The sequence below is a fragment of the Protomyctophum parallelum genome (genome assembly GCF_964188405.1).
Source record: "Protomyctophum parallelum genome assembly, chromosome: 7".
In the NCBI taxonomy this organism is placed as follows: Eukaryota; Metazoa; Chordata; class Actinopteri; order Myctophiformes; family Myctophidae; genus Protomyctophum; species Protomyctophum parallelum.
Genome location: NC_139705.1, coordinates 13,933,262 through 13,959,522, shown reverse-complemented (window position 1 = coordinate 13,959,522; position 26,261 = coordinate 13,933,262). Strand labels below are relative to the sequence as shown.

At 45.5% G+C, this 26,261-nt stretch overlaps 1 protein-coding gene across 6 annotated transcripts in view; it reads left to right on the top strand.

Moving 5' to 3' along the window:
- Window positions 1–26,261, top strand: part of ccdc30 (coiled-coil domain containing 30) — a 42,198-nt gene that overhangs the window by 14,071 nt on the left and 1,866 nt on the right. For 5 of the 6 annotated variants that reach the window (XM_083768437.1, XM_083768438.1, XM_083768434.1 and 2 more), the window contains 20 exons: window positions 884–1,031; window positions 1,445–1,516; window positions 1,764–1,879; window positions 2,000–2,130; window positions 2,456–2,648; window positions 4,077–4,175; window positions 5,245–5,370; window positions 5,852–5,989; window positions 7,317–7,495; window positions 8,458–8,761; window positions 9,565–9,687; window positions 10,362–10,532; window positions 10,950–11,159; window positions 11,980–12,137; window positions 13,934–14,099; window positions 22,040–22,161; window positions 23,136–23,277; window positions 24,406–24,542; window positions 25,122–25,242; window positions 26,100–26,167. In XM_083768437.1, coding sequence (XP_083624563.1) covers window positions 884–1,031; window positions 1,445–1,516; window positions 1,764–1,879; window positions 2,000–2,130; window positions 2,456–2,648; window positions 4,077–4,175; window positions 5,245–5,370; window positions 5,852–5,989; window positions 7,317–7,495; window positions 8,458–8,761; window positions 9,565–9,687; window positions 10,362–10,532; window positions 10,950–11,159; window positions 11,980–12,137; window positions 13,934–14,099; window positions 22,040–22,161; window positions 23,136–23,277; window positions 24,406–24,542; window positions 25,122–25,242; window positions 26,100–26,167 — 2,924 coding nt within the window. The remainder of the gene's footprint in view (window positions 1–883; window positions 1,032–1,444; window positions 1,517–1,763; window positions 1,880–1,999; window positions 2,131–2,455; window positions 2,649–4,076; window positions 4,176–5,244; window positions 5,371–5,851; window positions 5,990–7,316; window positions 7,496–8,457; window positions 8,762–9,564; window positions 9,688–10,361; window positions 10,533–10,949; window positions 11,160–11,979; window positions 12,138–13,933; window positions 14,100–22,039; window positions 22,162–23,135; window positions 23,278–24,405; window positions 24,543–25,121; window positions 25,243–26,099; window positions 26,168–26,261) is intronic. The other variant, XM_083768435.1, reaches the window with a different exon arrangement.

Genomic DNA, 26,261 nt, shown 5'->3' with positions numbered 1-26,261 from the left:
GCCACCTAGCCACCTGTCAGTGTGCCACAGCCACCTGTCAGTGTGCCACAGCCACCTGTCAGTGTGCCACTGCCACCTGTCAGTGTGCCACAGCCACCTAGCCACCTGTCAGTGTGCCACAGCCACCTAGCCACCTGGCAGTGTGCCACAGCCACCTGTCAGTGTGCCACAGCCACCTGTCAGTGTGCCACAGCCACCTGTCAGTGTGCCACAGCCACCTAGCCACCTGTCAGTGTGCCACAGCCACCTAGCCACCTGTCAGTGTGCCACTGCCACCTGTCAGTGTGCCACAGCCACCTAGCCACCTGTCAGTGTGCCACAGCCACCTAGCCACCTGTCAGTGTGCCACTGCCATCTGTCAGTGTGCCACTGCCACCTAGCCACCTGTCAGTGTGCCACAGCCACCTAGCCACCTGTCAGTGTGCCACTGCCACCTAGCCACCTGTCAGTGTGCCACAGCCACCTAGCCACCTGTCAGTGTGCCACAGCCACCTGTCAGTGTGCCACAGCCACCTAGCCACCTGTCAGTGTGCCACAGCCACCTAGCCACCTGGCAGTGTGCCACTGCCACCTAGCCACCTGTCAGTGTGCCACAGTCACCTAGCCACCTGTCAGTGTGCCACAGCCACCTAGCCACCTGGCAGTGTGCCACAGCCACCTGTCAGTGTGCCACAGCCACCTAGCCACCCGGCATGCACACTACAGCGTTTTCAATCACTGTTGCGTCTCCGTTTAAAGGCTGAATGAAAAGTGAGAACACAACGGGACTTTTCGAGTTTTCTCTGGAGACCGTTATCGTGTAAATGTGGCCTAAGTGGTTAAAGCACCGTGCCTCCTTCTCCTGCCATACGTAACGTACCCAACCTCTCCTATTCTCCGTCAGGTCCACAACGAGGAGCGAGGGGAGCGCCAGAGGCTGGAGCGTGACCTGGAGGAGGCCTCTCGGAGGCTGGCCATGGCCCACCAGGACATCCGCAGGTTGAACAATGAGCTGGACACGGCCAGGAACAACAATGCTGTGATACTCAGTGGTACGTTTCCAAACCAGTCGGCGCATTCACATTTGTCACTTATTTTATTGATCGTCTAAACAAAGCATGGGCAACTGTATGCTGTCCCGGGGGCCTCTTGCGGCCCCTACCTTCACTTAATGCGGCCCACAGGTTAATATCCGAATACTGATGTATTATTCAGTTCATAAAGTTAACATTAGTATAAATGCATTTGAAATAAATGCATTCCGAAAATAATCCACTGTAGGATTCCAAAGCTGAAAACGCGGTGTACTGCGACACGTTTTGAGCTAGGAGATGTGTAGCGATAGCAGACCACTATAATGTGTACAGGTATATTAGCCTATAAAGACATAAAATGGAATTCATCTGAAAGCTTTTAGTTCTCATAATCTCATTCTTAATAAATCATTTTGATTGCTAATCTTAAGGAGCTGACCTGGAGAGAACGGGCCAAGAGGTTGAAAACCTGAGGAAAGAAGTGGACAAACTGAAGCACTGTGGTGAGAGAGACTATGGGATTCAACTTACAACCTGAGGGTAGGGAATTAACATCATCCTCCAGTCAAAAGATGATAGTGACAGAACCGCGATGGGCTGTCAAAAACACAATCAATCATTGATTTAGATTAAGAGTTATTCACGTTTTAAGGTTTTTTATCCCATCAATTCAAATGGATGCCGTCCCAACCAGAAAGGACATGGAATGTTGTCAAACTTGTCATGTATGTTTGTTCTGTCTTGTCCCAGATATGGTGGAGCTACAGAAAGCCAGAGAACGTAACGAGAGGCTGGACGCTGAGATCAGAGCTCTGAGAGAGAGGGTACGGACCTTGGACTCTGAAAAAAGACATCTCCAAGAGACGGTTAGCAGTTAATGCATCACTTATTCCTAAATCAATCCAAACCTATAAAGTTAACATTATTTATGATAGTATTATTTCAGCAAATGCACTTTGGACTTTTTCCTCCCCCAATGCCTCCAGATGGCAAAGAATGGTCTAGACCAAGACCACGCAGTCAAAGACACGGTTAAAAAGGACAAGACTAGTGGTGATGAGGCTCACAGCGACCTGACTGCCTCCTCAGCTGAAGACAAGGATGACATCCATAAACGGTACCAATACAAATACATTGATTTATTAGTAGTGAGACCATAGCCGATCTCCGATTTATGGAAAAGCTGATGCTGTGCCTCTGATTACTTATTTTTCTGCCTGAAAAATGTCTATTTTGAACACTTAGACTGTGCATCTGCCCGGCAGCCAATGTGTTTAATATCCTAAGGGATTCATATTGAATATTAGACACTGAAACAACCTCCTTGATCGAATGCAATCTCATTCAGTTGAGTTCCTAGTCACCTGTCCGTTCTGACCTCTATATCTCCATACATACCTCTGTCCTCCTTGGCCTCTCTGCCCTACCGTTTGTGGGGCCAGGTGCCGCGAGGCGAGGGAGGACGGCTTGGTGCAGCTGCGAGAGCTGCAGCGGCGGCTCCAGAGGCAGCGCATGGAGCAGGAGGAGCTGGTGGAGAGGAACGAGGAGCTGGAGTCCCTGCTGGGCGAGGCCCAGAACGCCAGCAAGGAGGACAGGCAGCGCCACGAGGGGGAGGTGGAGGGACTGCACAGGAGGGTGAGGAGAATGAGGGGGATGTGGAGGGACTGCACAGGAGGGTTAGGGGGAGGTGGAGGGACTGCACAGGAGGGTGAGGGGGATGTGGAGGGACTGCACAGGAGGGTTAGGGGGAGGTGGAGGGACTGCACAGGAGGGTGAGGAGAATGAGGGGGATGTGGAGGGACTGCACAGGAGGGTGAGGGGGAGGTGGAGGGACTGCACAGGAGGGTGAGGAGAATGAGGTGGAGGGACTGCACAGGAGGGTGAGGGGGAGGTGGAGGGACTGCACAGGAGGGTGAGGAGAATGAGGTGGAGGGACTGCACAGGAGGGTGAGGAGAATGAGGTGGAGGGACTGCACAGGAGGGTGAGGAGAATGAGGTGGAGGGACTGCACAGGAGGGTGAGGAGAATGAGGTGGAGGGACTGCACAGGAGGGTGAGGAGAATGAGGTGGAGGGACTGCACAGGAGGGTGAGGAGTGGAGCACTGCTAACATAACATCACTGAAGGTCACTGTGTGAGACATGTGAATAAAATAATCAGAATGTATTATTATCACATCATAGTTTTAACAAGTAAAAAAAGTGGGTGAAAGTTCGTTTTTGTGCATAGTGTTATTTTTCTAAGAAAACAAAGAAAGGGAAGAAGAAGGGGGGGGGGGCATTCCACACACAAACGGCACACTTGTAGGGTCTCTCTTAGCTCATTTACAAACGGCACAGCCATAGGGTCTCTCTTATCTTATTTACAATACAAGTAAGGGGTTTCCAGATATTTACAAGCTTGTTTCACAAACGGCACAACCGTATCAAAGCGGTTTGATTTAGTATTGTTGAGTGCATCCTGAATGCCAGCTCCGACGAGCACACTTTTTTTGTTTATTTATACAGGACTAGTATTACCAGAAAACCTTCAGTCCAGAAAATGTCCAACATGGCAGATTCAGATTACATTAAAATTAGTATTAGGCAATAATTCAAATTACAGGACTATCTCGGATTAAATTAATCAGAAATGGAGCTTTTAAGAAAGTGAGTAAAATAACTCTCTTTCAAATCCCAGTAAAGGTAAATGTTGCATTTATGTAGCATACACACATTCATACACCCATGGTGGAGGAAACCATGCAAGCCAGCCAAGGCATCAACCTGCACATCGGGAGCCATTGGGGGTTCAGCGTCTTGCTCAAGGTCACTTTGACACTAACTCTGGGGGAGACTGGGGTCGAACTGGGAACCCGACAGTTCCCGTCCGGCCGCTCTAATGCTCTTAATGCTTGTGGAGAAAAGAACAACAAAGGCGTTGGTTTCTGAGAAGCTAATAAGCTTCTAGTCCTCGACTAGAATACCACTCTAATGATAATACAGTCTGAAACCAGGCTTTAAAGGATGTCTGGGAATGTTGGCTCTCTGTTGACTTGACTAATTATTACGTGCTGTTCCTACAGATCAAAAGTCTGGAGGTAGAACTGAAGAAGTACGGTGTCCAGGACAAGATGCTGAAGGATGGAGATGGAGGCAAAGAGACTGAGTCGTTATTACAACAGGTCAATGTCTTTCTTTTATCCACTTTAACCATTATTTTAAACTTTTGCAATTTTTTTAAAAATCATGAAAATGTGGTGCAAATCTTTGAATATATCTTTCACAGCAAACGTTTTAACTCAAGTCTTTGCTTCTGGAGGGGTCCCTGAAACAACATATTTTCAGATGGCGGTCCGGTGGCCAAATACCATTGATATAGAAACAGGTTTTTCAGAAAACTGTTTCAAAAGACATTTGTAGTATCGGCCTCAGTGCAGTGGAACTCTATAATTCCAAGTAACAGAACCTGACCATATTTCTTTGTAAAATATATGGAATTGTAGTGTCCTGCTGTTTTATAATTAACCACTTAACCCATATAAACTTGTTGACCCGGGCTCCAAGGTCTATACTTGGTACCCTCCTTTTTCCCCTCTACACCAAATATCTTTGCCTATTGTGACGCCCAGAACAGACACACCAGGGTTAAAGTGGTAAATGTGCTGGCAAACCAACACAGGGAAACTACCACAAACTGCACTTAAACGGGAATGGATGTGGACCCAAAACGAAATAAAACAATAAAACGCTCATCACAATCCAGCTGCCATGTCTTTCCCTGTCTGCCCTCAGCTTCCTGACTCTCCACGTAAAGGGAAGAATGTAAAAAAGGAATGTAATTCCTTAGGTGATTGTATTGTCACTATCTCAAAAAGGTTCTACATCAGTTAGAATTAATATGATTATTATGATAAATAAAACAGCAAACCGTGACAATTTTTTTTTGCAGCATTGTAAACTGCACTATACTGGTAGTTATACTGGCATTATAACCAAGACCAAAATATGGCTGAATGTAGAGCAAAACGACTCAAATCTTCCCTGAACTGCTATTGCTGCCTGCATAACATTTCAGAGAAAACACTCCTCAGCCACAAGAAGTTATGTACAGTATGCACTATGCACAAATAGAATTCTTGAAACTGACTCGCTTGTGAAATCTCATTTCACTACGTTATGAAATGGTTATTTATGTTATATGATCCACTTTTTGACCTCTGACTGTGTTTTGTGACATTTTGTGGGCAGCAGCTGAGAGGCGGTAACCAGGAGAGAGTGGCTCTGCTAGAGGCTCGCCTCACTGAGGAGAAAGACTGGAGGAAACAGCTGGAGGTGGACCTCAGTGCTGCCCAGGCCGCCCTCAAAAAGGACAAAGAGGTGACACCATTTTGGTCTAGTTTTCCACGTCTTTGTTTCTGTGCCACCAAAGCGAAAACACTGCTTCTTGAACAGAATGTCTATGAAAGTAAAAAATAACTAATTTCAGTGTTTACACCAAAACATGCAGGCCTCAAGTTGGTTTCTGCAAAACGCCCGGTCTGCAGAAGAGTAGACACCACCAGATAATGTGAATTCACATGACCGGGATGGTTTTCCAGGTCATTATTAAGTAAGATGGACCAATAAAATAGAACTTCATTGATCCCTGGAGCGAACTTCAGCTGTGTGTAGTTTTCAACACTGAAAATAGAATTGCTACCCAACAACATAAAATTACAGATAAATCACTGCTGGACTTGTCTACTTTCCATGATGGCATGATATGCGTCAAGGTGTGTATACCTACTAGGCTCTGAAGAACACAGATTTGCTGTTTGGTTATAATTCACACATTTCCTTATTCTCCTACTTACCTCAGGCCTTGCAGATCGGTGAGAGAGAGCTGAAGAAGCTGAGGATTGAGGTCAACGGCCTTACGACTTCATGTCAACAAGGGAAAACCCTCATCAAAAGTCTCACACAAGTTAAGGGAGAAAAGGCAATTCTTGAGGAAAAGGTTGGTTAAATTAGCTTTTCTTAAGCTGCTTTTTTGTAAAGGTGCTATTTTTGCCTATTTTGGATACTAGTAAACATCAATTAAGCAATATTACACGAGAAGGGGTGGTTTAACGTCATTAATGCACAACCTTGGACCTTGGAAATTGGGAACAACATTAGTGGCCAGTTCTCCAAAAGCATCTGATGCAGATAATATGCTATTTTTGTGTACATCACCCAGCAGATGGTGATTGATTCCCCATGATTTTAGTTAGATATTAGTTTTCTGTTAACACAAACAATGGCTGTACCTTATTTTTTACATGTACTCTGTGTATACGGTCTTGCATTGATTATCATCATAATAGGACTAGCCATAAAGAGTCCTAACTGCTTTTTTTGGGGTGGGGATATTTTTGCCTTTATTGATAGATATACAGTAGGTTGACAGAAAACGGGGAGAGAGATGGGGGGGGTGAGAAGGCAGCAAAGGTCGTTGGGATCAGGACTGGAACCCACGACACGCTGTCGGGGTAGATTACCCGCCTCGTTCATTGTAACCATTGTCGGCGTGGATCGGCTTGTAGATGGCTGTCTTGACTGCAGCACAGTAAATGCCCCGAGATGCATACAGCAAACAGATTAGACACATTTATACTTCGATGTGGATATAAGATGGCCGATATGACGCTGGGCCATAAGGTGGTCCAACCTTAATATAGTGGTTTGGTTTTCTTTTTTTAAACTAACATTTTTATCCCACGATTTTGTAACCCATTTTTCACCCCCTGTATCAATTATCTAATGTGATCGTGGGCTCTACACACCCTCCACCAACCTGGGGAGAGCAACGGACTTGAACTCATGCTTCCTTCATGCATGAGTGTCCAAGTCGCTCCTTTACACCTGACAGGAGGGAGTTTCCCTGGTTGGACGTAGCGCGCGGAAGGAAAATGTTATTCCAACCAGTTCCTTTCCCATCAGGCGCCCCGGCTGGCCAGGGGGAGGCAGTTTAGAGACCAGGATTACTGCATGTTTTTGTGAGGGTACCTACCCTAGGCCGGGGTAGGCCTAGGGTAGGTCGTGTCCAACCTTTCTGTGTGGCCATGCAAACTCCACACAGAAAGGTTTTCTTTGAATAAGGCTCTGACGAGGGCAGTGATTTCCAGCGTAAAGCACCCTACTGTAATAATTAGTTAATTCCTCAATGTGGGGTATTTCTTTGTCAGTTGCCCCTGATTTAGGAGAGGACCACCCAACATGACCTCATTCTCCCCTATACTGTATATATGTCACTCTACCGTTCATTCTCTCTGTCTTTCTCTCCATCTCTCTCTGTTTTTCAGGTGGCCCAGTTGGAGCGCGCCCAGGGCCGACTGCAGGGCGAATTAGAGTGTCAGAAGGACAGTGGCCGGGCACACGAGGACCTACAGGAGAGCAGGCTGCGGGTGGAGCATCTCCAACAGCAGGCTGATAGGCTGAGTGCTGAGCTCACCAGCCTCCAGTCAGAACACAACACACTGAGGTTGCTATTAGGTTTTGTTCCTACATGAAGTCTAGGGATGTCCCAATCACGTTTTTTTTGCCCCCGATCCGATTCCGATCATTTGATTTGCTGATACAGATTTTTCCTGATCCAATTTATTTCCACACTCACTCTAGAGCGGGCCACATTTCATGTACTGTCGGGCAGAAACCTCTTATCTCCATATTCTAAAACAATTTATGTAATGAATGTCCTACTTTGTCATTCTATGTCACACAAAAATAGCAAAAATAGATGAACTTCTAGATGCTCAAAATGCGACACTTTTTTGAAATTGTAGATCGGCTATTTTTTGCTATCTTTAATTGTAATCCTGAATAATGTTTTTGCTATATTTGAATTGGAATCCTGAAAAGTAATTTTTTAATATCAAATGCATTTAATTTTGTACTTTTAGTAACTTTTTTAACTTAAATACAAATATATTGGTCATAAAAAAGACTATACAATTTTAATACTAGTCTTGAAGCTACTAATATAGACTGAAGTAATTAAAGTGGGTCATGTTTGGAATTGTAACCTTATTAAGTGATTAAGTGAAGGAGGTGGGGGCTGCATATGGGATATATGGGATATGTGGGTTGAAATTGGTGTAAGGGGACACCCAGTAGCCAAGTATAAAAATAAATTGCAGCTTCAAAGGTTGTGTTAATTGACCATGTAGAATAATCTGCCATTGCCAAAGGTTGCTTGTTTCTCAGCCAAATGATTAAACAGGATTTGGAACACATGCCGTATGTAAACATACTCGATGCATTTAGTCCTAAGTAGTCTACACTTTGGTTACTGATTTCTTGCAATCCAACATATTAACTATGTAGATCATGTGTTATTTTTGCAATTAAAAAAATAAAAAGGTACGAGAGAATTCCAGATTCTAAATCTGTCTGCCATGCTTGTTTCAACACATCTACACACATGCACGCCTGTGGGCCTCGTAGGGATGAATTGGCTGCCGAGCGGCTGCAGAGCAGCGAACTGCAGACCCAGCTGAGCTCCAGGGTGCAGGAGAAGCTGGCGGTGGAGGCGGACAGGGACCGCTTGGGCCTGGAGGCGCAGCACCTCCGGGATCAGCTCCAGGAGAGGGACCGCTTGGGCCTGGAGGCGCAGCACCTCCGGGATCAGCTCCAGCGTCAGCAGGAGCTCATCTCGTCCAGACAAGAGACGGAGCCAGAGCCACACAGAGCTCCCACAGAGTCTAGTCCTAGTCCAGGGGGGAAGACCGTGGATGAGGGCCAAGATCAGGTACCTGGATGGCATAGATTTAACCTCTTAAACCCTATACTTTTTAAATATTTGTTTAGAGAACTAAACGTGACATCATGTGGCAGCCAAGTCTATGGACTTTTTTTAACACATTTTTGCCAGGGAGTGCCAATCACATGAGGCCAATTTTACTCAGAAAAGCCCCGCCTTCCATTCCCCCCCAAGACTAGAGGGAGCTAATGCTTACAAATTGACCCAGTGCCAAATCTACGGTAAATCGACATTCATATATTGCATGCTAATTAACACCAATACCTCTTGAATCTGTTGTATCCTATGTAATATAGCTGATCTAGAAGCTCATTGTGAGCTTGTAGATCGGCTAATTTTGTGGTCAATATGTGTGTAGTTATAAATATTAGAACATTGGTATTCAACCAGTGGTCCGGGGACGACCAGTGGTCCTTGAGGGGGTTGCATGTGGTCCCACAGCTAAATGATGGAGAGTTGGTAACCAAATGGACCCTTATTAGATCTTTAACTCTTGAGAGCGTAAAATGAAATTTTGAATTTTATGCTGTCAAGAGTTAAATTATTGTTAAACGTCTGCATTACTTAATTTACAAGAAGTCAACACGTTTGCCTATGGTACCAAAATAATTCAATACAGGACGAAATCTTATCCATACGACAACAAAATGCTTTAGTTTTGGGTCTGAGAGAAGCTAAAGGTCATCAAATGGTGTACGACGTGGCTCAAATGTCGAATAAGTAATAGGCCTTGATGTGAAAAGGGTTGAAAACCACTGTATTAGAACATGTCTGTTGTGTTCCGTTCCTAGATATCGCTTGCGAAGCGGGAACTGAGTGGTCTTCAGCTCACCCTGAATAAGGAGAGGCAGCTGGCCTCTCAGCACCAGCTAGCCCTGCAGGCCCAGGTCTACGAAGCCCAGGCACACACCAAGGTCAGTACATCTACTTATAGGCTCTGATATGAGTCATATTTACTGTAATCAATACCTCAAAACGGCTTCCGGTCAACACCAAGCACAGCTGTTTGTACATATTATTATGGCCTAATCTACAGATCTTTGCTGCACATTTCTTTGAGGTGATTTATACTTGGGTTTCGTGCCAAAATAGCCAATGGGGCAGGTGTTGTGAGCTTGTAGATTTGATGTTTTTATTTTATTTATTTTTATCCCACGATTTTGCAACCCAGTTTTTTCACCCAGTGCCAATTATCTAATGTAATCCTGGGTGCTACACTTCCTCTGCCAACCTGGGGGGGCAGCGGACTGACCTCATGCCTCCTTCTATGCATGAGGAGTCCAAGCTGCTTCTTTTCACCTGATGGGGGAATTTCCCCGGCCGGACGTAGCACGTGGAAGGAACACGTTATTCCAACCAGTTCCTTTCCCCTCCATCAGGCGCCCCGGCTTGCCAGGGGGAGGTAGTTTTAGAGACCAGGATTACTGCCCATAATCAGGCTATAGTTGATGTTGGACCTTGGGGTCTAGAACCATGTGTTTCTTCTGCATTCATCTACATTGCGGTAAGGGCACTGTGTAGATTCTTACTGCACATGCTCTTCTTCCTTTGCGAACGATCTCTCCTCGTGTCTCTCTCTCTCTCTAAGTCCCAGAACTGTGTGCTGGTCCAGAAGGCCGAGGAGTTGAAGCAGCTGAAGCAGGACCTGCAGAGGGCCCAGAGCCTGTTCACCTCCGCAGAGAGAGAGCTGCGCTACGAGAGGGAGAAGAACCTGGACCTGAAGAGACACAACGCTCTGCTGGACCAGGAGAAGCTCAAGGTTAGAAATGGATTCACACACAGCAGACCTTAGTGAAATGGTTGAAGGTGTTTATTGTCCCATAGCATTCACATGAAATACAGTTGGGTAGCAGAGGCAGCCCTGGACAACAACATTTGAATAAGATAAGACATGATAGAATAATAGTAGTATGATAGTTTAATTGCTATGTATAAAATGGCACTGCATGTGACTTTAGCATTATGCCATTAATGAATCGACAAGCTCTGAGAGATAATTGGCTTGGATAAATGTCTTCAGTATTACCGTAGGTTCAACCAGCCCAAGATAAAGCATTTAAGCAATATACACAAAATTGGATTGTACTGCATAATAATGTGTAGAAGTTTAGGGATAAGGGGTAAGGCAGTGTACTCTGACACACCAGTATCATGGTGATGTGCTTCCCCTCCCCAGCTGTGTGCGGAGCTGAAACAGGCCCAGACCAAGCTGGTCCAGACGGAGCAGAACATCCACGGCAAGACGAGCGAGACAGAGCGTCAGCAGCACAGGATCAGAGAGCTGGAGCTGGAGCTGGCACGCAGCACCTCGAGCCGCAGCGCCACCACCAGCCTGCAGGAGGAGCTGCAGGCAGAGAGGGCGCGTCTCATCGCAGCTGACAAAAAGGTTAGGGTTTCTAGCCAAAAGTGTTCTGTCATGCAGTTTATTTTTCCTTTCTTTATTTTCAGGTATTGTTCCTAATACAACATGCTCCATAGTCCATAGTCCATACATAGGCCTTTTCACTGACGCGGCTAGTAATTCATTTTCAATGAGAGGCGTGCGTTTATTTTAGACACACAAGCGTATTTAAAGTATTTTTGTGCACACGCCCGCGACTGACTAGACGTGGATTGTGTTGAGCTTTTTGAGGGGCGCCAGCCACTCCTATGCCCAGCTTTCCGGGTTTGTGTGAACACAAACATTGGCTGATCACCCCATAGCGATGATTTGACTGGCTGAGCAAAGTACATATTGAAGCAAAAGTGAGGGCAGAAAAGTGAAGACGGAAAATTGAGGACGCAGATTGTGATTGTCCAGAATGAGATGATGTATGATGATAAGAGCGCCCTTCACTCCACGGTTGTGATATTATTATTTTTTTTTCGCTACGCGAGTTGCGTCCCTCATGAGCAGACCTGTCGTTGATCCAGTCGACAACTCCTCGTCTGAAAAGACCTATACACTGAGTGAGAAGCTTCTGTGTAATGGTTAAGTGAGCTCGTTGAAGAATCTGTCCTCCTACTCAATAACGGGTCTGGACGCAACTCGCGTAGCGAAAAATAAAATTAAAAGAATCACACCCGTGTCCCACAAACAAACATCAATTTGGTTGCAGACAGAGTTTAAATGAAAGACAACAATAAAGGGGAGAGATGGACCGAAGTGAATTCCACGGTGCTGTTCTCTCCCCCCCCCCCCCCCCCCCCCCCCTTCCATGTGACAGGTGCTGGACATTCAGCAGCAGCTAAAGGCTGCTCAACACCAGCTGCGTATGGAGGAGGCTCGGGCCGGCGAGAACAACCGCCTAGAGAGGGACAGCAGGGACCTCTCTGACACTCTGTCAGCCCTGAGAGCTAAACAACAGGAGGAGCACATCACCAGGTCTCAACAACACGCTCCAAAACTGTCTCCTCACATCATAGTCTCTGTGCTCATCCATTGGGCTTCTCTCCTTTCTCTTTTCATAATCTTAAGCTAGCTAGTAGCTACACTAAACGGATGCATATAGGACGAGTTGTACTTATGATTGCTAAGTGACTGGGTGTTCTCTAATGTTCGATATATGAAAATATTTGCAGGCATTTACTTGTAACTGCTATGTTATTGCTATAGCACTCTGACCCCTTTTCCACCGGTTGGTTCCCAAAGGGAACCGGTTCAGTTCTTTCTGGTTCTTAGTCAGCCAGTTCCAAAATTGGAACGTTACGGTAATTATGAATTGAGTGGGCAAAACTATACCTAAATTAAATTGTTTGTAGGATCAATATGAGTAAATTAATATATGATAACCCTTCCACAGTAGTAGCTTTTTCATATTTTCAAATGTTTTCGTATTTTCCTATACAATGCCTTATTTGCATATTTAAAAATCACTCCTGTGTGATGTGAGGGGCGCTAATATATTAAAGTCTAACTCATGTTGTCTTCGTGTAAGTAAATAAATTGGGGATGTTTCATGGTGATAACAATCTAATAAAGGTATGGTTTTGCACACTCAATTCATAATTAACATTCCAATTTTGGAGCTCTGGCTCATGGACTATTGGACTAGTAAGAACCACAAAGAACTGAAACTGGTTCCCATCAGGAACCAACTGGTGGAAACAGGTCTCTGTGTGCTCCAGTACTGACACCGTCCTTATGCCCTGTGCCCACAAGGTGGTGCCGTGCCTCTCTATTGGCTAGTAGGAACTGATCTAGGCTCTCATGGGTTGCTAAGCGACTACTAGAAGCCTCTTTAAAGCAAAGCGCTCTTTTGTTGAGGCTCAAATCCATTTTTTTTGTCATCAAAGTTTTTTAATGATTTTCAATAAAGCATACAAAATTCACATGACTTACACAAAAGAAAAAGACAAGAAAAAACAAACAAAAAACAAAACGCAACTAGCAGTAAAAAAAAAGAAAACCCCTGGACAACACCCCTCCACACCCCTTGACACTAGTGGTTATAGCATATGTAATGTACCAATACAAAATGTTACTACAACAATCCTTTTATATCAAATCTATTTTTGATTGCTAGTGCTGCAAGGCTTAAAACACGGTATGTTCTCAGTGATATTATTTCCATTGACGATAAAGCGAAAAAGAAGCTGTTTGAATAGTGATTAATCTTTGGCACATAATGTATGCCTGTACATCTACAGAATCTACAGAATTACCATATCATTGTTAGGTTAGTTTATGTTCTATTTACAGATTTAAGAATCAAGGACCCCAATATTGAGATATGCGTTTGTCCAGATTTGTCAATGTTCTAAAAATGAAAAAGTATAGAAAATAGCATAGTTAAAAGCTCACAACGCATTGTCAGCTATTTTCCGATTGCTGAGAAATAATTGTTTAAATTGTTCTTCATTTTTCTGGGACCCCTGGAGGTCCCTGGACCTCACTTTGAGAACCAAGGCATTAAACACTCACTAGACACTTATAACCACACAGCGAGATCCTCTGTTAATGTATCCATTTGTTACATTAAAAGGAAACTTCACCCTTTTTGCAAAATATTATATGTTAATGACGTTTAGAAGATCTAAAACCACATATTGCACACATAAAGACCCCCAGGAAAGTGTTCTAAATCTTGTAAACGTCATATTTTTTAGCAAAAAGAGTGTCCCTTTAACACTGAATATGTTACTTTGTACCCCTCTCTCTCTCTCTCTCTCTGCTCCCAGGAAGCTTCTAGAACAGCGTGAGGAGGAGCTGCAGCAACAGGTGCGCTCCCTGAGGCTGAAGGAGGCCAACCTGACCAGAACCAACTCTGAGCTCAGCCACCGTGCCCAGCAGCTCGACACCCGGCTGGCCGTACTAGAGGCTGAGCACAGCAAGGCCAGAGAAGAGGTGAGAGGCTAGGGTTGGTTCACTTGATGTCGCCACGGGCTCTTTCACAAGACATTAGGAGTGTATCAGCTATCGCAGGTGTTCTCAACCCGTGGGTCGCCAAATTATTTTGGGGAGGTCCCCCAAAAACATTAATCAACTATATACATCAACTATATACACGGATATAACCCTTATTATATTATTATTTTGTTTAAAGTAGGATTTCTTTTTTATTGGCCTAAAATATTGTCTATATACATGGATTCATGAATCCACTTGCTGACTGGCTGTCACTATTGGGCAATTTCTTGTATAGGGGTTTCTTTTGACCCTACATTCTGAATCCATTCCAAGCATTAGTTTTGCACAAAAAACACTCCTTGGGCTAAAAATGGCCATTGCAATCCTGACAAATGTGATGAGGTCAGCACAAATGTGATGAGGTCAGCACATTTTGGGCAAGTGGCTATTGCTGTTTTTAGCCCAAGGAGTGTATTTTGTGCAAAACTAATGCTTGGAATGGATTCAGAATCATGAATGCCCCCTAGTTTGACATGTCACATGCTACTTAAAGCAAAAGGAATGTATGACATTTTTGACATCTTTGCCTCCAGGCTCCCATAGGATGTTAATGGTAGGGTCACAAGAAACCCCTATAAAGAAATTGCCCAATAGTGACAACCAGTCAGCAAGTGGATTCATGAATGTATAGACAATATTCTAGGCCAATAAAAAAGACTATATACCAAATTTCCCACCGGTTCACCTCGCAGGTGGAGCGAAATGCCTTCACGACGTACGACGTACGTCGCGACGTATATTTTTCCGTCGCAACGTATATTCGAGTACGTCCTGGCGTAAATATCAATTCGTCCCGGCAGAACGGACTCGTCGCGGCTATATCTACCCGTTTGCGACCTAGTAGTTTGACTATTCTTTTACGTCGCGACAGAACGGGACACGTCACGGCTATATCTACCCTTCTCGACGTAAAAGGTAATTCGTTGTGGCGTGTGTGGACTCGTCGCAACAGAACGGAACTCGTCGCGGCTATATCTACCCGTTTGCAACGTAATAGTTTGACTTTGTTATATGCCCGGTGCGCGGTGCCCTGCGCGGTGCCCTGCGCTGCCCTACGCCCACCGCGTGCACCTTGCCGGTCCGCCCTGCGCCCTGTGGCCTGGCACGTGTGCACGTGTGCCAGGCCACCGCGTGCACCTTGCCGGTCCGTGGAGCCCTTCGCCGTCCCCAGGCGACCCTGCGTTCCAGAGCTGTCACCTGCCCACCGAAAATAGCAGATCTACCAGCTCCTCTCCTACATACGGGATGGCCCGACCCGCGTCTGTGGACCCCTGGGGGGGTGTGTGTGTGAGCGTCTGAGCTCCTATCTGTGTGCCTCCCCCCCCCCCCCCACCCCATGTGGACCCTTGCAGGGGGGGGGGGGTCGGGGGGTCCCCCTATGCACTTTGTGTAGATGCTGCGTATCGCCTCATACTGAAAAAATTACTATTTTACGCACAGCGCAAGGCAATATGTGATTACGATCGTCCTTCTGGGGGGGGGGGGGGCTGGCCTACACAATAGATAACCTACCCTGGCCAACACAATAGATAACCTACAAGGACATATGAATTTAATTTATATACACGGCTATATTAATTTAGCCGATCATCAAAGCTCACCGCGCTCGTATAGCGCATTGACTGTCTGTCTGTCTGTCTGTCTGTCTGTCTGTCTGTCTGTCTGTCTGTCTGTCTGTCTGTCTGTCTGTCTGTCTGTCTGTCTGTCTGTCTGTCTGTGTCTCAATGACTTGCCTTAGGCGGATAATATAGACTACAAGTACTTTATTAAAGTAAAGTAAAAGAGTGAGTTCTCATTGCGTTCTCTGCGTCGTAGCGCATGCAGATAGGCAGATAGGGGGGGGGGGGGCAGTTCTATAGGCAAGGGCAGAAGGTTCCTATAACGACAGTGGGTGCGTGCCCACCTTAGAGTAGCCTATATATTTTAAGGCACCCGCCCCGCAACTTATTATTATTGGCTTATTATTTTGCCACCAGCGGAGTTGACGGTTGACGCCGTTGTCTAGTATAGACTATAGGCCTGTGCCAGGATGATTTTAAATAAATATGTCTCTGTCTCTGCGTCTCTAGAGCTATAACATATATACTGTAGCACACATCATGTGTGACACATGTGCACACACACACACACACACACACACACACACACACACACACACACACACACACACACACACCGAGTACTAAGTATAAGTAGCATATAGGGTACGGCTCTAAAAACATTAAATACTGCGGGAGCATTACACTAAACAAAGTTGGATTTGTACATTGCAGAAACGTAACATAACGTAAGTGTTCTTATTATTGTCCGTCTGGGTTTTATAATGCAGTGTGAGTCCGCTCCGCGATAGCCGATCTGCAAGCTCACAACGCGTTGCGCTGATTGACAGTGCACGTGCAGCAGCTACTGTATAGAATTATATTTAAGTAGGCTACTTTTTTGTGTGACGTCTGTGTGTTATTGACTTCTTGTTCCTTAATGTGCAGGTTTATCAGAGCGATATAGTGCAGCTGTGAGTGAGTAGGCCTATAGCTGCTGCTGCTGCGTCCGTGCACCAATAGAGCGACCGCGGCAGCGGCACGTATGCTTGAAATATTAAATAAAAATATGTTGGGCTTCCGGGCGTCCGTTTCTGGACTGTACCAACGGGCTTAGGGCCGGACGGTCCCTTAACTCCACGGGCCCCTATATTTTAGGCCCGTGCAGGGCTCTAGTGTGTGTGTGTGTGTGTGTGTGTGTGTGTGTGTGTGTGTGTGTGTGTGTGTGTGTGTGTGTGTGTGTGTGTTAAATGTGGTCATTTAAATGTAGGCCTATTATATACACGCACCATACAAGCACCTATATTATATAATGTGTTATACAAATGGGCAATCAACATATAGCAGCACCCCCCACCAGCAGATGTATATAAACATGGAATTGCGCTATGATATTAAAATGGACTGAGCTGTGATTGTGCCGTACTGCGCCGGCCGGTGGCCACTGGCCTATTCTGCCATGCAGTATAAATGCATTATCATGCCTGTTGGTGAAATATAAACATCTAAAATGGTTCAGTAATAATTAGCATAAGTTATTATTAACGAAAAACATCTAATACTATTTTAAATTGGTCTAATAAAGTTAGTAACTAATCAGAAGCAGCAACCATTTTGTTTCAAACAACTATAGACCAATAAAATAGTAGGCTAGTATTTATGTTTTTCGTTAATAATAATACATGCTAATTATTATTGAACGGTAAGTACGCTGGTATGTACGCTAAGGTACACTATAAGCTTGTAGATCTGTTTATTTTAGTCAGAATCTCGTGTGTGTGTGTGTGTGTGTGTGTGTGTGTGTGTGTGTGTGTGTGTGTGTGTGTGTGTGTGTGCGCGCACACACATCACATGTGCACACATGTGTGCTATATGTTATAGCTCTAGAGACGCAGAGACAGACATATTTATTTAAAATCATCCTGTCTCGCACGGCATATAGAGCCAATGAACGGAGCATACCCCCCCCCCCCCCATCTCTCTCTCTCTCTCTCTCTCTCAGCACACGCTGTGCTGTGATATCAATCAGACGCAAATGATCATTGAGTAACGTTAGCTCTGACTCGCACATTATGTGAGATCACATAAAAGGCCTTTAATATAGCCACAGATCATATAGGAATAGGCTTGGGCACTACCCTACCATCTCTCTATAGTGGGGCACCGACGATCTGCAAGCTCACAACGCGCTGCATGTGGACGCAACACTTGGAGCTTGTAGATGCGCACCACAGATCATACAGGGCGTGTGTTCCAGCTAACCCTATAGCATAACACACACACAAGCAACAGTATAGACATCTATTCATCATTATTTATTTCAAATCAAAATACAATGTAATGCTGCACCACTGTCATGAAGTTCGCACGCACACGCACACGCGACACACACACACACACACACACACACACACACACACACACACACACACACACACACACACGTTTGCTTTCATTCGCTGTATGATACATTAGGCGATATAGACCCGCTGCGGCCCAGCGATAATCAACCGCTGTCCGCTGCGATGCGTGAGCTTGTAGATCAGATGCCGACAGACAGACAGACAGACAGACAGACAGACAGACAGACAGACAGACAGACAGACAGACAGACAGACAGACATGAAATGAAATGGTTCAATAATAACACACACGAGATTCTGACAGAATGCGGCGGCATGCTTAAAATAAACAGATCTACAAGCTTTTTTATTAGCATGCATTATTATTAACGAAAAACATAAATACTAGCCTACTATTTTATTGGTCTAGTTCAGTTGATTGAAACAAAAGTCATGGAATTCAATTGCCTACATTCAGTATAGGCCTGGTTTTGATATAATGATGCAGGGAGATTTTCTGAGCCAGTCCGTGCCATGTCATTTTTTCAGATTAATATTTAAATCTTTAGTTGGAAGAATGCAATAGCATATCATAAGTGTTGACCATAATGGGACGGTTGGAACCAAATGAACCCCCGACGGCCGGCGCTATTCAGCTATAAGGCCTATAAACGATATGGCCATACAAATATGGTTATGTGGTGGTCTGTGACATGTCTGCGTGCGTGCGTGCGTGAAAGAAAGACAGAATACGACGCAATGACATGTCAAATTGTCAATTGTAGATCAGCTGCTTGTTATTTAAGTAGGCTAATATGAAGGCAGCGTCTCCGCAAACGTGGACACCCGTGGCCCCCCTTGATCCCCAAGGGTCCACGGTGACCCGTACCGCCCGGGGGTCCCCGGACCCGTTTGGGCGGCCCGTCAGGTGGTTTTCGAGCTTGTGGATTTGTATTTTTAATATTGCTTGTCAAACGTTTAAGGCATATAGCCTATTTAATCTGATTGGTATAGCTCTGCATGGTTGCTGCTTCTGATAGCCTACTAACTTTACGCACGCATGCGACACACACACACACACACACACACACACACACACACACACACACACTAGAGCCCTGCACGGGCCTAAAATATAGGGGCCCGTGGAGTTAAGGGACCGTCCGGCCCTAAGCCCGTTGGTACAGTCCAGAAACGGACGCCCGGAAGCCCAACATATTTTTATTTAATATTTCAAGCATACGTGCCGCTGCCGCGGTCGCTCTATTGGTGCACGGACGCAGCAGCAGCAGCTATAGGCCTACTCACTCACAGCTGCACTATATCGCTCTGATAAACCTGCACATTAAGGAACAAGAAGTCAATAACACACAGACGTCACACAAAAAAGTAGCCTACTTAAATATAATTCTATACAGTAGCTGCTGCACGTGCACTGTCAATCAGCGCAACGCGTTGTGAGCTTGCAGATCGGCTATCGCGGAGCGGACTCACACTGCATTATAAAACCCAGACGGACAATAATAAGAACACTTACGTTATGTTACGTTTCTGCAATGTACAAATCCAACTTTGTTTAGTGTAATGCTCCCGCAGTATTTAATGTTTTTAGAGCCGTACCCTATATGCTACTTATACTTAGTACTCGGTGTGTGTGTGTGTGTGTGTGTGTGTGTGTGTGTGTGTGTGTGTGTGTGTGTGTGTGTGTGTGTGTGTGTGTGTGTGTGTGTGTGTGTGTGTGTGTGTGTGTGTGTGTGTGTGTGTGTGTGTGTGCACATGTGTCACACATGATGTGTGCTACAGTATATATGTTATAGCTCTAGAGACGCAGAGACAGAGACATATTTATTTAAAATCATCCTGGCACAGGCCTATAGTCTATACTAGACAACGGCGTCAACCGTCAACTCCGCTGGTGGCAAAATAATAAGCCAATAATAATAAGTTGCGGGGCGGGTGCCTTAAAATATATAGGCTACTCTAAGGTGGGCACGCACCCACTGTCGTTATAGGAACCTTCTGCCCTTGCCTATAGAACTGCCCCCCCCCCCTATCTGCCTATCTGCATGCGCTACGACGCAGAGAACGCAATGAGAACTCACTCTTTTACTTTACTTTAATAAAGTACTTGTAGTCTATATTATCCGCCTAAGGCAAGTCATTGAGACACAGACAGACAGACAGACAGACAGACAGACAGACAGACAGACAGTCAATGCGCTATACGAGCGCGGTGAGCTTTGATGATCGGCTAAATTAATATAGCCGTGTATATAAATTAAATTCATATGTCCTTGTAGGTTATCTATTGTGTTGGCCAGGGTAGGTTATCTATTGTGTAGGCCAGCCCCCCCCCCCCCCCCCCCCCCCAGAAGGACGATCGTAATCACATATTGCCTTGCGCTGTGCGTAAAATAGTAATTTTTTCAGTATGAGGCGATACGCAGCATCTACACAAAGTGCATAGGGGGACCCCCCGACCCCCCCCCTGCAAGGGTCCACATGGGGTGGGGGGGGGGGGGGGGGGAGGCACACAGATAGGAGCTCAGACGCTCACACACACACCCGCCCAGGGGTCCACAGACGCGGGTCGGGCCATCCCGTATGTAGGAGAGGAGCTGGTAGATCTGCTATTTTCGGTGGGCATGTGACAGCTCTGGAACGCAGGGTCGCCTGGGGACGGCGAAGGGCTCCACGGACCGGCAAGGTGCACGCGGTGGCCTGGCACACGTGCACACGTGCCAGGCCACAGGGCGCAGGGCGGACCGGCAAGGTGCACGCGGTGGGCGTAGGGCAGCGCAGGGCACCGCGCAGGGCACCGCGCACCGGGCATATAACAAAGTCAACCATTACGTCGCAAACGGGTAGATATAGCCGCGACGAGTCACGTTCTGTCGCGACGAGTCCAGCTCACGCCACAACGGGTTCCGTTCTGTTGCGACGAGTCCACACACGCCACAACGAATTACCTTTTACGTCGAGAAGGGTAGATATAGCCGCGACGAGTTCCGTTCTGTTGCGACGAGTCCACACACGCCACAACGAATTACCTTTTACGTCGAGAAGGGTAGATATAGCCGTGACGTGTCCCGTTCTGTCGCGACGTAAAAGAATAGTCAAACTACTAGGTCGCAAACGGGTAGATATAGCCGCGACGAGTCCGTTCTGCCGGGACGAATTGATATTTACGCCAGGACGTACTCGAATATACGTTGCGACGGAAAAATATACGTCGCGACATAGGTCGTCCGTCGTGAAGGCATTTCGCTGTCTCTCTCACCTCGGCTACCGGACTAGTAGGTGTTGCGCTCCACTTCAGCAATCCATCTCCCAGAGGTCTAGCGCATTGAAACGGGGATAGACTCCCACACCCTGGCTGATACTGACAATTTGCCTCTCTGACTTACTTAAATATTTTCTTTCACATTGTTATAATGATTATTAGACTCTGAGCTATAGCCTCGCCTATCTCTCAGACTCCCTCCCCATGAGTTCAGAGTTTGAATGAACGTTGAATTATGTGCAGGATATAATTTACATACATATGTGAGGGACTTTGACTTTTTTTACTTGTTAATTTTTAACCAAAGATCCTCTCTCTCACACTTATGCCAGTGTGCCAGTGATCACCCTCCGCTGTGCCAATGTTGGCACTGGTGCCAAAGGTTACCTAACCCTGCAGTACAGTACACATGCAGACTCTTTCCAATGTTCTTTTCTCTCTTTCTCTTTTATGTTTCCCTTTTTAACGCTTCAGCCCTGATTGATAACGTGGATTCACTTACACAACGAACGCGTGTGAGTGAATCGATGTCATCAGTCTGGCTAATGCTCTATGCCCACCCCTCTCTAAATGTGTTGACACAACAGTGTTTCCACATGAATTAAATAAATGAAAAAAAATAATAATATATATATATATATATATATATATACACACACACACACACACACACACACACACACACTCACTGACTGGTGTGTGTTGTGTCCACAGCAGAGGGACAGCCAGAAGACGTGTCACAGGCTGCAGGAGGAGGTGGCCTCCGGTCAGCAGGAGTGTGACAGACTCCAGGGAGAGCTGCAACAGGTGCTGCTGCAGCTGGACAGTCACATCAGGTAAAACACAGGAAGTGATTAGTCATTTGGATTCCATAGAAGCCAGTATGTATCAGCATGTTTTGCCGCGAAGATTGCCATTCTACAAGGTCAGCGACGCAGACCTTGCAGTTTAGAAGAGTAGAGCATTTGAAGTGGTCAAACTAACAATATGTTATATTAGCAATAGGCAATAGACACGATACGTATCACGATATGAGGTTCACGTCTTCATGATACGATTTTTCACGATACTTTAAACACAAAATTATTTTCCAGACAAATTCCAGACAAACTTTTCATGTAAAATGACTTAATTTCTGTGCAACAACTGTAAACATGCTTTCTTGTTTAGAACCTAGCTCGAGTTAACATAAGCTTTCTTTGATGGCATCTTAGGATAGATGTAGACCTATTTGACAGTGCAGAAACATAATTGCCTTCCTTGATGTATTAATGAGCATCAACAACCATCACCTGGGCACAGTCACAGACACACACAGACTTCTACTACTGAAAGTGACTGCATAGTCTGTCTCATTTCTCTCCAAAATAACTTGAATATGATGGAATATGATTAAAGCTCACATTTCATATCGCACATACCATAATTTACTAGCCCTATATATATATATATATATATATTAAATCGATTAATGTCGTCAGGATTCACGGCGATAATCGTCGGGATTAATATCGATATACGATATATTGTTACATGCCTAATAAGAAATATTACTAAAACATGATCAAATCATTGCACATAATTGTTTAGGAAGCAGCACTAGTGTGGGCGACTCCTTTCACACTGTTCCATTCATGTATGTTATGCACAAGATGCTTTTGTCGTTTGTTCTTTTGAGTCACTCTGTTCCAAAGGTCGAAGTATGTTCGACAGTTCGACTGTCGCGTTGTTCCGTCTTTTTTATTTTTGTTTTTGTGTGCCATTTGCTCGGGCTCATGCACGTTCTGCTACAACACTTTTCCCCTACCAGGAAGTACAACGAGAAGCAGTCCCAGCACAAGACCAAGCTCCGCCAGGCCAAGCAGGTGTTTCTGAAGGCCACGGCCCAGAGAGACCGCATCATCCAGAAACTGGAGAACGACCTCGCCCTGGCCTCTAGCCTATCGCACAAGGTCAGACAGACACCATCCTGTCAGATAGAGAAGTGGTTCCCAAACTTTTCAGCCTGTGACCCAAAACAGAAATTAGATATTTGCCTGGGACCCAAACTAGTGAAAATGTGTCTCACACTTTTGTCTATCTTTTCCCTTCATGTGTCTCTCCCTGGCTTCCCTTCATGTGTCTCCCTGGTTTCCCTTCATGTGGCTCTCCCTGGTTTCCCTTCATGTGGCTCTTGCTGGTTTCCCTTCATGTGGCTCCCTGGTTTCCCTTCATGTGGCTCTCCCTGGTTTCCCTTCATGTGGCTCTCGCTGGTTTCCCTTCATGTGGCTCTCCCTGGTTTCCCTTCATGTGTCTCTCCTTGGTTTCCCTTCATGTGTCTCTCCCTGGTTTCCCTTCATGTGGCTCCCTGGTTTCCCTTCAAGTGTCTCTCCCTGGTTTCCCTTCATGTGGCTCTCCCTGGTTTCCCTTCATGTGGCTCTCCCTGGTTTCCCTTCATGTGTCTCTCCTTGGTTTCCCTTCATGTGTCTCTCCCTGGTTTCCCTTCATGTGGCTCTCCCTGGTTTCCCTTCATGTGGCTCTCCCTGGTTTCCCTTCATGTGGCTCTCCCTGGTTTCCCTTCATGTGTCTCTCCCTGGTTTCCCTTCATGTGTCTCTCCTTGGTTTCCCTTCATGTGTCTCTCCCTGGTTTCCCTTCATGTGTCTCTCCCTGGTTTCCCTTCATGTGGCTCTCCCTGGTTTCCCTTCATGTGGCTCTCCCTGGTTTCCCTTCATGTGTCTCCCTGGTTTCCCTTCATGTGGCTCTCCCTGGTTTCCCTTCATGTGGCTCTCCCTGGTTTCCCTTCATGTGGCTCTCGCTGGTTTCCCTTCATGTGTCTCCCTGGTTTCCCTTCATGTGTCTCTCTGGTTTCCCTTCATGTGTCTCTCGCTGGTTTCCCTTCATGTGTCTCTCCCTGGTTTCCCTTCATGTGGCTCTCGCTGGTTTCCCTTCATGTGGCTCTCCCTGGTTTCCCTTCATGTGGCTCTCGCTGGTTTCCCTTCATGTGGCTCTCGCTGGTTTCCCTTCATGTGTCTCTCCCTGGTTTCCCTTCATGTGGCTCTCGCTGGTTTCCCTTCATGTGGCTCTCCGTGGTGGCATGCAGGAGAAGGAGTGGATCCACACGGTGACGGACGACAATGAGAGGTTGTTGGTGGAGAAGAGGGAGCTGCTGAGGAAGATGAGTGATGCGGAGGATATAGGCAGCAATGGCATGAGGACCGCCTCCACCATCCAGCTCAGGTATACCAGCTCCGTCGATCATCTTGTTTTTACGCTGTGGCTCTGCAATGGGCTCGTCGTGTGTGTGTGTGTGTGTGTGTGTGTGTGTGTGTGTGTGTGTGTGTGTGTGTGTGTGTACATCCACATGTTTTCCGTGTTCTGATCTGTCTGGAACGGTGCCCAGTCAGTCATATGTCTATAGACGTGTTGTAGATGACTGACGTCCCACACCAGAAATCCAAGTTCCACAATGGAGCCACGTCCCAGATCCATATTGGAGCCACGTCGTTCCCACATGGATGTTGAGATCCATATGATTTCATTTTTTGTATTTGTTTTTAGGTATTTCTTTTTAGGTTCAAGTTTGGTGATCCATATAGGCATGCAAGATTCCCTAAAACTGAATCCCCCGACACAATCTCAGAATTGTCTGATTCCCTAAGACTGAATCCCCTGATTCAATCTTAGAATTGCTGGACAGACCCAGTTGCCCATTATTTCATCAATGTTATCAGTATGCATGACCAAATAAAGACGTCACATCTAATCACATGGGATGAATTGATTGAGTAGGAGAGATGGATGTTATTCTATTTCCAGAGTCAACGTGTTGGAGATGGAGAACAGACAGCTGCAGGACAGAACCCTGAAGCTGTCCAATCAGGTCAGCTGCCTGGAACGTGCCCTGAGGAACACCCAATCATACTACAGTCTTGAGGTAGTAGTACACAGTCCCGTTTACAGTGGTGTAAAAAGTACTCAAATGTTTTACCTAAGTAAAAGTATCAATACTGCAATATAGAAATACTCAAGTAAAAGTCCAGATTTCAATAGTATCGGTCATCAAAATGTACTTAAGTAGAATGTAGTCTTTTATGCAGAATGTCTCAAACAAACTTTTAAAAATGAATTTTCAAAAAGTACAATATTTGGATGTGATATCATGTAGAAGTAAAAGCATTGGAAATTGGAAATACTCAAGTAAAGTACCTCAAAAAATACCTTACAGTACTTAAGTAAATGCACTTAATTACTTTCCACCACTGCTGTATTTGCATTGGTGGGTAAGAAGTAACAGTTACATGTACATTTATATGTGTGTGTGTGTGTGTGTGTGTGTGTGTGTGTGTGTGTGTGTGTGTGTATTAGGGAATTGGTAACACTTTACAGTGGCTTTACAGTGTGTATTAGGGAATTGGTAACACTTTACAGTGGCTTATATGTAAAAGTATATTGAATACACTGTAATAGCACAACCAGTTGTCTCTACTGCCTGACATCCAATCAACTATTGTATAACAAGTACTTTTATATAGCTTAATGCTGCACAGACCAATACGCTGGAATAAAGCCATTGTAAAACCTTGCATTTTAACCTACGCAGTTACCACAGGCAAGATACTGTAACTGTTAGCGGTTTGCTTGGGAATGGTGGAAGTGACTCCATCTCTCCACTGGCTATTTGTAAGGTAAGGGGAACGGGTGTGAAATAATGTCAACTGGGTGACACAATCCCCTCGTAAAGGAAATATTTCTGACGCTTTTGATGTGTTAAGGCTTCAATCGTTTTCCTGGCAGGATGTCAAGAAAATGTTTCCATCAGAAGGTCTTCCTATGGATAATGGCCTGCATACATCCACTGTAAGGTACAGAAGGAGTTTATTCCCAATTGAAGAATTTGTTTATACCCTGCATTTCCATCACAGCACATTTTCGATTGTAATTGATTATGAAGGTGAG